The following is a 13,496-nucleotide window of genomic DNA, read 5'->3' on the forward strand; positions in this document are numbered from 1 at the left end:
GAGTTTAAAATCTGACTCATATACTGTCTGTGTGGAGTTAGTCTATTCTCCCCATGTTTGCGTGTGTTTTTCTTCACCTAAACTAATGTCCCAAGTGTTACGAGGGAACAGCTCACAATATGAGTGTTGCTCTTGCGAAAAGAATCTGGTTACACAAGCTCAACAAGACACTTTCAGTCCTTTACATAAAAGTTTTGTTCTGTTAGCTTTTGTTTTTTTAAAAGAAATTATTTAATCAATGGCAGCAAATAAACCAACTGAGTACCATTAACCAGTGCTCAATATTTGTAACTGACATCTCCAAGTCTGTAAAGTCTTTATTTCACCCTACCTGTTAATAGAGCTGACGCTAGGCACAGTGTCATTGTCGCAGACTCTCTCAGCCAGCAGTCGGTCTCTTATCTCCCAGGCAAACATGGTAGGATTTTGGCGTTTGTACTCTGCAATTTTATCAACAACTTTGGGTGTAGCAACCTTTGGTTTGGATCCTCCAATGACTCCTGGTTTTATGCTGCCAGTTTCGTAGTACCTAAAAGTGATGGAAAAAAAAAAATGAGGTTAACTACCTAAAAACCTCTTTGTTTTTTCTGTCCTTGGTCTAGAATATTTGGATGTACATCTATTATAGGCATTCTGTTTACTTGCAAACATCATGGAAGCATCCTAGATTATTGAAATCTAGCTAAAATATTCTTATATGGGTAACAAAAATACAAGCTAAATGTCAGTGCGAATATAGCAACAAGTCACATACAACTTACATCTGCAAAGCCATTTGAAACAGTGATTTACTGATTACTTATTATATTTCTAACACTCTACAGGTACACTCATGGATACTAGCTGATATTGACTCAAATAAATCCTGTAGTGACTGCAGAGTCCTAGGTGGGAAATGTCAAGTCAACTATGAAAAGTCCATTTCATTACAGTCTTCAGTGCATACTTGCAAAGGCTTTGAAATCTGGCCACTAGATAGGCCACTGCATCTGTCTTGTCTATCGAATGACACTTTTGTATTTTTGAAACCACCAAAACGACTTCCTAACCCTATAGTGTTTAACCTTATTCTACTGTAAAGGCTCATTTACAAATCAAAAATGAGCAGTGCTGCCATGCAAAGACACACATGATTGGTAATAATGCTCAACTATCCTGTTAATTTTGAATAATGGTCTACTCATATCAAGGTACCTATTGTGTGCAATTTTAGAAATAAACTTGACCATTTGGCACCCAAAATCAAGGCAGAAGTTAAGATCTTGGGTGTGATCATGGACTCTAAATCACACATTAACTGTATTCCAAGGACTACAGTTTTTCAATTAAGAAATATTGCAAAAGTAAGCCCTCTTATAACATTGGAAGATGCTAAAAAAATAATTCACGCTTGTGTTTTTAGTTGACTAGATTACTATAATGCTCTCCTAACAGGACTACCTAAAAAAGACATCAACTGATTGCACTTAGTTCAAAATGTAGGAGCTTGAATCTTATCCTGCATAAGAAAATCTGAGCACATTTCACAGATTTAGTGTCATTTCATTGGTTACCTGTGTTGTTTAGAATAGATTTTAAAATACTGCTAGTGGAATATAAAACTCTGAATAATCTTGTTCCCTTGTATATTTTGGAGTGTCTGTCCCCTTACAGTCCCAGTCGCAACCTCAGATCATTTAACACTGGTTTGCTTATTATACCGAAAGCTAAGCATAGAAGATGTGGTGAGATGGCCTTTTGCTGTTATCCTCCAAAAAACTGGAATACTCAATTTAAAAACTATTAAAAACACACATTATCAATTTGGCCTCTTGTCAATTAATTTTGGTTCTACTTTTAACCGATTATATTTGAATTGAAATATCAAACATACTTCTTGGATGTGCTGTCATTATTAATCCCTACTCTTTTCTGTTTTATTTTTTGTTTTCTCCATGGTGGCATTTAATGCTGCCACCACCACCTAATCACAGTACTATGCAGCCACTTGTGGTAATGGAATGAAATAAGATACTCTAATGCCTATGAGACCAACTGCATTTAATTGACTAATACTTTGTACCAAAGATTTAAAAACATTATAAGACTGACTTTAGCACCTTATATTAGGTAGAATGCCTGTTGGGGGCTGGGCAGTCTTTTGGCCTGGAACCCCTGCAAATTTTTTTTTCTCCGGCGTTTTTCCCCTGGAGTTTTGTTTTTTCTGTCCTCCTTGCCCATCCGGCCATATAATTGGACTTATTTTAATGGACTTAAAAAAATCAAATTAGGATTCTACTACTTGTATATTTGTGTTATGTAAGCACATGTTGATTCTTTATAAATTATTTTTATGTATTATTCAGTTAGTTATATGTATATAAGTGTCTATTTCTAACTTAATATTTTTTCTCTTTTAACTGAGATATTGTTTATAACATTTGGAGGTACATTCCTTGTTTAGGGTTAGGGTTGGGTTAGGGTTATGTTGTTATGCTAACAAACCTGTCTTTTAAATGTGTGAGGAAAACCAGAGTACCCAGAGAAAAACTCTTGCAGGGAGAATGTGCCAACTCCACACTGACAATAATCAACTGAAGTATTCAAACACTTTGCATGTAATTGATTCTAAACTGATACATGTTTATTAACTTTAATTTGGTCATATTTTTTTCTAAAATGCAAATGTGTCTATAATAGCAATTTCTTATTTTTTTGTTCAATATAAAATAAAAAATATCAAAATATTTTTTTCAGATCTATAAATATACTCCAGTGTATATACATGCAAAATAAGCCACTGGAGGCCTATGCCTAACATTTTAAAATTTATATTCAGTTGTATTGTTATTTAAGATACACCTTGCAATCAGGAAAATAGGAAAATTTGACAAAATCTTTATTAGTTTGTATAGGTATTTATTTTTTTACAGAAAATGTTTTACTGATAATAATTCTTATCAAAATTAACCAATGCAATTGCTTGGCAATATAGAGTACGGTTCCACTTCTGTCTAAAGCTTTGGTTGTTTGACTCTGACAGGAATTATTGAAGTAACCAGTCATTTTATTGTTAAAACAATAATTATAAAAAAGTTACAAGTATAATGAAGCAGGGGCTAAAGTGAACAAAATGTGAAGATCTAATTATTAACTATAGTGAAAAAGTAGCAAGGATTCTGTTACATAAAACATTTACCAAGGACTACAAATGTGTGTGTTCAGCACAAATGCATTTCGTAAAACATAACGTTGGATGTGGAGTCACTTGCTAAGAGGTTGTAGAGAGACAACAAAACAAAACTGATAGAACGTTGTTACTAAGGCAAAACTAAACACAAACTCTCTTTGTTTCTTATGCACAAGTTTGTTTTTCAGGCCACACACTTGATATTTGGCACACATTTAACTGAAAAATCTGGGATAATAATAAATCCTCATTACATTGATCCTTTTCTTTATTCAAGCTTTTTTACTGTCATGACCTCAACTTGCCCTAAATGGGGCCATGTTGTTTCTGGAGGTATTTGTTGCAGTTTGGGGTTCTTTGTACCAGAAGGAAATACTAAGAACATTATATACAGAAGCTTTTAATTTTTAACAATAGTTATTTACAAAATACTACAAATTTAAGGGTTATTAAGTTTGTAATATATAATGTATGTAATGTATACTCACCTAAAGGATTATTAGGAACACCTGTTCAATTTCTCATTAATGCAATTATCCAATCACATGGCAGTTGTTTCAATACATTTAAGGGTGTGGTTCTGGTCAAGACAATCTCCTGAACTCCAAACTGATTGTCAGAATGGGAAAGAAAGGTGATTTAAGCAATTTTGAGCGTGGCATGGTTGTTGTTGAGTATTTCACAATCTGCTCAGTTACTGGGATTTTCACCCACAACCATTTCTAGGGTTTACAAAGAATGGTGTGAAAAGGGAAAAACATCCAGTATGCGGCAGTCCTGTGGGCGAAAATGCCTTGTTAATGCTAGAGGTCAGAGGAGAATGGGCCGACTGATTCAAGCTGATAGAAGAGCAACTTTGACTGAAATAACCACTCGTTGCAACTGAGGTATGCAGCAAAGCATTTGTGAAGCCACAACACGCACAACCTTGAGGCGGATGGGCTACAACAGCAGAAGACCCCACCGGGTACCAATCATCTCCACTACAAATAGGAAAAAGAGGCTACAATTTGCACGAGCTCACCAAATTTGGACAGTTGAAGACTGGAAAAATGTTGCCTGGTCTGATGAGTCTCGATTTCTGTTGAGACATTCAAATGGTAGAGTCAGAATTTGGCATAAACAGAATGAGAACATGGATCCATCATGCCTTGTTACCACTGTGCAGGCTGGTGGTGGTGGTGTAATGGTGTGGGGGATGTTTTCTTGGCACACTTTAGGCCCCTTAGTGCCAATTGATCATCGTTTAAATGCCACGGGCTACCTGAGCATTGTTTCTGACCATGTCCATCCCTTCATGACCACCATGTACCCATCCTCTGATGGCTACTTCCAGCAGGATAATGCACCATGTCACAAAGCTCGAATCATTTCAAATTGGTTTCTTGAACATGACAATGAGTTCACTGTACTAAAATGGCCTCCACAGTCACCAGATCTCAACCCAATAGAGCATCTTTGGGATGTGGTGGAACGGGAGCTTCGTGCCCTGGATGTGCAACCCACAAATCTCCATCAACTGCAAGATGCTATCCAATCAATATGGGCCAACATTTCTAAAGAATGCTTTCAGCACCTTGTTGAATCAATGCCACGTAGAATTAAGGCAGTTCTGAAGGTGAAAGGGGGTCAAACACCGTATTAGTATGGTGTTCCTAATAATCCTTTAGGTGAGTGTATATAATGTATAATTACTTTTTAGCATTGAGCCTATCCATTTTCTCACCTGGGAAACACTATGAAGTTTATTTTTATTAATTCTGAATTGTTTTTAAGAATTTTTAAAATGTAAAAAAAAGCAAAAATATTGAATGTTCATTTATTTTAGCTGAAACAGTTACACATCCTCTAAGGATATGTAGAAACACTAAACAAAAAATATTTAAAATTCAGATATCCACAGTAAGTAAAATATTGGTAACTAAACAGGAAATCAAACAAAAATAAAAATGTTGCCGTTTCTAAATAATTACATTTTTTTTTTGAGTCTGGAACAAACTATGTAATGTAATTGAAAATGAAAGCTTGACAAATGTTAAGTAGTTTCTGGGTAAGATATTGGCAACATTCTATCTAGTAGCTAACCAAAAGTGCTTAATAGTGTCAATGGTTTCCTCTTGCTTACGTTATTATGCATTCATGATTAGATCATATGTAACTGCTTTATAAATAATATTTTAATTTTGTCTTTTATTTATATTAATTAAGGTTTCCTCTGAGAATTTGTTTATTTACTGTATGTGTGAGGTTCTATTTTACTTTATTTCATTCTTGGTACACAGTTTGTGGAATTAACATGGTTATCTCTGACTGAATAGACTGACTTACTTGTGAAAGTAAAACATGTGCCGAAATATTCTATAAGGTGAGCATTTTCATAGTGGCTATTAAGCAAACAAGCAAACCATGAAGCCCAAATCTAAGGACCCAGAACAAGCAGCCATGATTTGGTAATACATAGTGTCACCTATACAGAGGCATAATGTGGTATGTGTGCACTACACAATCACCCTAATCTTTTTTACCAGAAAATGTGAGAATTATAATGGATTATAATGTATTATCTCTCTAGAGTGTACCCACAAACTAGATGCATGTGCCATCTGTATAAGATCATGGATAGACGCCAATTTAAAAACATATTCTGTATATGTTTGATATACCACACCTGGCATGTTTGATTAACATAGCTGAAAAAAGACAATAAGCATAAATTAAAATGGCATTTGACATAGAAATCAAGTTCTGAAAAATAATACAGTATAGTGCAATGCTTAGTTGTGATACCCACAGCTCAAACAGTACGGAATAACTGGTAGGTTTGACAATAATAAGCATGAAGAAGCTTGTAATTTATTCGAGGAACAAGTAAGCGAAAAAGGACACTTTAAAAACCAAAAAACCAAAAGTATTATCTTTGCAAACCATAGCATCATAAGAAACAACCAAAAAAGTGTCAGAAATCATGTGGGTGTATTTATTTATTTAGAGGAAAACATAAGATATATAACCTTTTAAGTGTAGAGAGCAATAACCACATAATTCAAGGAGGATTACAATATGGAAGAATGCAGTAACACACATGCCAGCACTACATCACAGACTGTTTCTTTATCAGTCTTGATTTGTTAGTGGGATGAGAACACTGTGAGCTACTTTATTTATTCTTTTATTAATATCTGCAACAAAGTATATCCAAAGTTTTCAGTAAAATTCTTAGTTTTGAAGACACAGAAGCATTTCTTAGTATATTACCATATTTGCAATGCAATTTCTTGTCCAGTTATATTTGTGTTGTCCAGTTATCTTTATGTGTCACCTTCATACACAACAGAAATGATCCAGATTCCACCATCTAAACTACCATCTAAAACTAAGGAAACTGGGATTTAGGAAAAAACATTTAAATGATAATCAAATAAGTTATTTTTTTCAGTTTTATTCAATTCATTCCTGTACACATAAGTTAAAAGTATACAATGATAAAGAAGTACAACACAAACCCAAATTGTAATGTCAATTCAACGTGAAATTATATACTTAGAAAACAATGTAATATAACAAACCTCCTTGCCATGATTTGCTAAAATATGCAGATTTATTGTCATGTATTCACAGTACAAAGAAATTTGTACTTGTGTTTTTCCCCAAGGACTAGTAATAGGTATAATATCAATAACAGACAATGAATACAACACCAAAACATGCGGTTGTCATATGAGTGACTGTTAAGTAGCCTTATGACTTGTGTATTATGTCCAATGTGTGGGACTTTATCCTGTTTCCTTTGGAGGACTGTCTAGAACAAGCCTTGTACTCACCAGGATCATGACAGAAAATGACTGGATGAAAATACGACCTAAGTAATGAGTAAATCTCAGTCTTCACACTTCGACAGTAAGGTTTGCACATTCTTTTCAAATTCCCCTGAGTTCTCTAAATACTCTGTTTTTTTCCAGTAGGCCAAAGGCATATGTTGTAAAATAAAAAAGCATGATGCAAGTAAAATACAAGGCTGGGCAGAAGTGTGGCTTGTGGTGGACTGACTTTCTGTCAAGGTTTGGTTCCTGCCTTGTACTTTATTATGGTGTGATAGACTTCATTTTCTTATGACCCAATTTCTCCCTTTTTAATCTGGCATTAACAGATTTTTTGTATCTAGGTTGTATACGAATATACAAAAATAATTTTGCTGTCTTACATACACCTGGCCTTAACGTGCCACCATGTCAACACAGAAATGTGATGTCACCTTCCCTGCATAAAATTATTGCATGTGAACATAAAAAGCATTTGCATTTACACTTGTGCTAATTGTGGTTGCTCTTTGTTTGTGACCACCTTGTACAGTAAGTGATCCAATCACAATCCAATAAAATGTCATTACACCTAAGTTTATAATGTGGTCAAGTGCTATCTAACCATGATAGGTTCATTGAAAATGCATGATAACTCCAAGTGTTACAGAGGCATATTTTGTACTAGGTTCAGAAAACAGATTGTTGAGTACATATTTTAATTATAAAAATGCCCTTTATTCGCTGAGTATCTTTCATGATTTATATGTATTTCCTGTAAAGGTGTATAAACTGTCTAGGGTTCATCGTATTTGCCCTAAGTGGCTTGCAGTCTAGATAGATGCTGCCTCTGTGTGATCGTGTACTATGAAAAGCAGGTTCAGAAATTAAATGAATGAAAAAAAACCAAATATTCTTATTAAAACAGAAATCTGTACATACTGTATATTGAAATTTTTTGGTTAGCAGACTGCATTAAAAACAATGTAGCAAGGCACAGAATGCAGTGACAAATAGAAAAAAAATGTGATAAAATATATGGTCTATTTGCACGTCTTATTACAAATAATTAGCAGGTAATAGACAACATGATATTTTTCATATTTGTATGTTAGCAGCATCTGTTTATCTGCATAAACAGAGATTCAAAAAAATAATCTACATTAACACTTTCAAAACCATTTGATACAACTCTGTGTCGTGAGGCGCCAAAGCCTGTGTTTGCAGAAGCAAGGCAGGAAGCAGCCCTGCACAAGACACAAGCCCATTACTGAGCCTGCAAACACACAGTGTAATAGTCCCATTCACAGTTTAGATTCATCAGTTTAACCACACCTGCCCAGGTTCGAGGATGTGGGAGTACAACTGAAGTACCTGGAGCAAAACCCATGCAGATACAGGAGGAATGAGTAATTTCTACAGGCAACAGCTGTGCTGGCTTACACAAAAGGAGTGGGAGCAAAATCTTCTATTATTGCGGTTTCTTAAATACTAGGCAATCCCATTAATGCATTACAAGTATGACATGGAGTGCCATTGAAGACTGTTGAATCTCAAAAAGCACTTGAATGAAAATGTATTATCACTATTCAGTACCACTCTGAAAACACAAGAAAGTTTTAAAAATTAGAAAGTATTAATCACTGTTTGTTTTTCTTGATATTTGTTGTAGATTGACCTATATCAAAAATTGATTTTATGGCAAAACAAAATGAACCAAGCAAAAGATCATCTGTTAAGTAAATACAGAAAAGCATTCAACCAATGCAGCTCTCCCAAATACGGTACTTTCAAACCTGAAGACTCAACAATATGAATAAGAAGGAGATAAAAGCTATAAATATAGTAGGTATTAATCTCTGGAGTTTACGATTATGTGTTTTGAATGCAAGCACCAAATGGCAATAATAATAGAACATATTTATATAGTGAGTTTCCATTAATACTATAATAAATGAAGATACACCTTTATTTTCCCACAAACAGTGTAACCCCTATACTGATAATATAACTTTCCATCCATCACACAGTATATTTTGACTATTGGCTCCTTTTTGGTGTGGTTTTGTATTTTGTGGTTTTAATTAACGAATCAGATTTTAAACTGATCAGTTAGATTATTTTTACTCTGATTACAAATATCCTTTTCAAATCTCAGATTGTATAATACTTAACATTATTTAGAACAGATAGTGCTGCTGTTGCATTGACCTTTGCTGTTTAAATCAGACAGTAGAAATTAAATATACAGTACTATTTTTTGTCATGCTTGAATAAGTTTGAAGGTTTACTTATTTATTTGGATACACATCTGAAACAATTGAAGTATACAGAGTTTTCTTATGATGAATGCTTGTGTTCTACTTATTTTAATTTAATCAAAATCCCAATACTTTTGACAGAAAAATACAACTTCTATAAATAATAACACACTATGAAACCATTCAGCATAACAATTAACAGAATTACAAATCATCAAATGTATGCAAAGCTAGTAGGTATAGATGAACTCAACAAAATGAACTCAACAAAATGTAAGTAAGACATGAATAAATTAAAGTCCAGTAAAAGGCATTTCCTTTTAATCCCACAGCTTTACAGATTTGTATAAGTTCTTTAATACCTCATTTGAAATGTTCATGTGTAACGCGATTCTCTTTGCTCAACCAGCACTTCAAACAGACAACAACTAGGTGTGGGACTTGATTCTTGGATGCTGAGCCTGCACTAACTACTGGCAATATTTATTTGAATTTCATTAATAATATTATACTGTGCATAAAACTCTGTAACTAGCACTTATATAAAAGCTTACACTTTGATTTTACTATTTTGTGGTGCTACTTGAGCAAGTGAATTTTTCTTCCTGGGATCTATCTATCTATCTAGTAATTGTATAGTGCCTTTCATATCTATCTATCTATCTATCTATCTATCTATCTATCTATCTATCTATCTATCTATCTATCTATCTATCTATCGTTCTTAACCAGTCAGGTGTCAGTTACAGTACCATAAAGCACTGTAACACTAAGATAATTGTAAACTCCATCTTAAGATCTATTCTTTTATTTACAAGTGTTTCCAAAACCTGTAGTAATCAAAAATAATGCTGTAAATCCTTAATAATCTATGTGACCCTGGCCCAGTCATTAACTGCTAAGTGCTCTTTAAACTGGCTAACTCCAACCTTAGTGACAGACAGTGGTTGCCAGATAAATTCACATAGTGCCAATTATTAGTGATAATAATAATTTATAAGATCTTTTCTTTCACAAATATTCAACAGGATATAAGATGAATAAAGGTATTCACTTTTTTTTTTTTACATTTGCATGTCAAGTGTGACAATATATATTTGACCTCATATGTAGGATCGATGTTACTGTTATCGACTGTCTGCTTTACTGACATGAATGCTGTGAGGAAACCAACAAAAAAGTACTTTAAACACATTCAACGATTGACTGACCAGCTGACCAAGGAACTGATGAATTCAAGGGAGCTTTCTCCTTATTTGACAGGTACAGAGATGGTACCATTACAAAAAAAGAGTTGGGGACAGTAATGAGATCACTTGGCTAAAACCCAACAGAGGTAGAGTATTTGACAAGGATGGAAATGGCTGCATAAATGCAGCAGAATTACATCATGTCATGACAAACTTAGGAGAACAATTAACAGATGAAGAAGAAGATGAAATGATTACAGAAGCAGATATTGATGGAGATGGACAGGTCAGTTATGAAGAATTTGTACAAATGATGATTGCAAAGTCCTCCGCTCCTTATCTTATCCCTCTTAGAAAAAAAAATTAGTTGACTCATACCTCTTGCAAAAAGTTAATTTATTCATATTGTTGCTGTATGGAAAACATTGAAAGTTGAAATATTCCTTCTGTCCACAAAAAGTACATGTAAAGGTTGGTGGTTATGTCCCTAAAGATCAGCTAAGCATCAATTAGTAATAACTATACTACCTTCAATACTAAAGCACTTGGAGAACTATAAAATGTTCCCTTTGCTTATAATACTGTTTGGACTTGCCATTTTTTTCATGCATGCAGCTTGTTAGCTGAGTGCAGTCTGATGTGACAAATGTTCCAATTTCACTCAGTGCTGTATTGTGGGTATAGTTAAACTTAATGTTGGTTTTTCTGAGAATGTAATATTATAAAAACAAAATGGCTGCAGTTGTATTGCCATGTTGAAAACTAAATAGAACTTTGAAGAGTGCTCAAAAAAATTGAAAATATACAAAAATAAAAACAGATGGCATGTGGAGACTTCAAAAGTGTTAATTTGTTGTGGGTCACACTGTGGGGAAAAGAGTGTGGGGGTTGTGACTGTTCCCTAAGTGATCTTCAGCGAGGGACCATCATCAGTTCTCATGTTTACATTCATTCCAGGTTATAAATTATAGTCTTTTTTCCCAATAAAAAGATCATGAAGTTTAACCAAAAAATAAATAAATTCATTTGTTAAATGTCAGATAATGAAGTTTTAGGGAAACATTAGCAAAATCCAGTTGTCCTTTACCTACATCATTCTTACCTCGTTCGTTATTCACTAAAGTTGATTGTTTCCAGGAAAAGTACCCTAGGTGTACTCTTACCTTATGTAATTGAGAAAGAAAGGATAGAAGTTGGAAATATCAAAATTCCCTATATTAGAGCAGAGAGTGTATTTCAGGCTATTGTGGTCACTACTGTTTTTACATAATCGTTTTATTTATTGGAAAAAGTTTGCATTCATTTTATTGTTCTTGAGTTATTTTTTACATATATGACAAATAAGCCTGAAGGAGTATGAGAATTTTTAATACATTATGGAATTTAGTTATTCGTCTTCATTTTAGAATTGTGGAAAAATATTATATAAATTAAATACATACATAAACAATTTTCAAATTGTCTCAAGGCTGTTCAGATGTGCAGACAATTATCCCCTTCACTCTCTCTTCTGATTTTTGATCCTTCCTGCAGTTGGAAAGTGTGCCTTAGTAAACACCAACGTTGTTGTCATCTAAAGAAGAACAAGATGTTCTAAGGAAATGTTTTTTTTATTATATTTTTACAGTGTGTTTCTAATTTCTTTCACATTCATCTAAGAAACAATACGTGACTGATTTTGTGCTTATTATATTCCTTGTTCTAATTGGTTATTAAATAATGATGGCCTGTTTATTTCATATGCTTTTCACAAATGTATTGAATCCCACTGGGGCACTAAAAATGTCATCATATAATGAAAGAATATGATAATCGATTGATTATTAATTGACCTGTGATGCTCTTTGCTAAGCCAACTCAACAGCAGGGTTAACAAAAATGTTTTTTATGCTCGTTCATAAAATTTCTGATTAAGAAGGATTTTAGGAAACCTATAAAAATAGTAACATCTGTATTATGTGACTATATTACGTAGTTGCTTTGTTAACTTTTGCAAAGTTAATATCCAAGAATTATCATTTTTGGGGTGGTGCAGTGGTAGTGCTGCTGCTTGGCAGTTAGGAGACCTGGGTTCTCTTCCTGGGTCCTCCCTGCGTGGAGTTTGCATGTCCTCCCTGTGTCTGAGTGGGTTTCCTCCCCCAATCCAAAGACATGCAGGTTAGGTGCATTGGCGATTCTAAATTGTCCCTAGTGTTGGTGTATGTGTGTGCCCTGCGGTGGGCTGGCGCCCTACCCGGGGTTTGTTTCCTGCCTTGCGCCCTGTGTTCGCTGGGATTGGCTCCAGCAGACCCCCGTGACCCTGTAGCTCTTCTTCAGTTGTATATAAACAGTGTGGTAATATCTGTGCCAAAGAAATTTACACTTTCTTATAGATAAAAGCTTTTAAAAAATCCAGAATCATTGAAAATCAGCCTGGGATTTCATAATGGCATTTATCTTCAAGTGGAAAGGAGTTATCTTTTTATAAAATGTTTTAAAAATCTCAATAATTGATCACTTACCTTGTTGATGTCATCAGTACTAATATTCAAGATACTTCTCCGTTTTCATGAAGTTTGTAACTTTGTTTAGCTATAGCCATTATACATGATTCCCATTTCTCTCCCGCATAGGAATAATTTCACAAAACTTCACATTAAGCAAATTTAAAATGTTTGATACCTGTCATTTACGGCAGTGACTGAAATTATTGAGGTGGAATAGAATGGAGTCTTGCTGTCAAATAACACTGGATTTGTTGTCTACCTGTTTTTTAAAGAACATGCACAGTTCCTTCTGAGTGGTACTCTTATGCATGCCAGTTTACAAACCGAATCCCATAATCAATTTCCTAGACTCTTTATACATGTCTGGGAGTCTGTCATGTCATTGTAAGCTAATACTATCATTTGGGGAATGTTCAGATCTCTAACGTGCCAACTCCTTCTTTCTATTTTGGTCTCTGGATTACAAAAAGGAGTTTTGTTAGCGTGACTAGAAAAAAGTTACTAATGGCATTTTTAGGCTTTTGTTTGATACTATGAGGCAAACCGCTCATAGGTCAGGGTAACCAATGATGTAGCATGGGTCAGGCAACAGA

The 13,496-nt window shown here is 34.3% G+C and overlaps 1 protein-coding gene across 4 annotated transcripts in view; it reads right to left on the reverse strand.

Annotated features, from left to right (window-relative positions):
* pax5 (paired box 5) overlaps positions 1 to 13,496 on the reverse strand; it is a 252,687-nt gene that overhangs the window by 200,404 nt on the left and 38,787 nt on the right. For 3 of the 4 annotated variants that reach the window (XM_039758290.1, XM_039758292.1, XM_039758291.1), the window contains exon 3: positions 332 to 529. In XM_039758290.1, the coding sequence (XP_039614224.1) occupies positions 332 to 529 (198 nt within the window). Of the gene's footprint in view, positions 1 to 331; positions 530 to 11,859; positions 11,991 to 13,496 lie in introns of all 4 variants that reach the window. The other variant, XM_039758293.1, reaches the window with a different exon arrangement.

Source organism: Polypterus senegalus, chromosome 7 (assembly GCF_016835505.1).
Source record: "Polypterus senegalus isolate Bchr_013 chromosome 7, ASM1683550v1, whole genome shotgun sequence".
Classification (NCBI taxonomy): Eukaryota; Metazoa; Chordata; class Cladistia; order Polypteriformes; family Polypteridae; genus Polypterus; species Polypterus senegalus.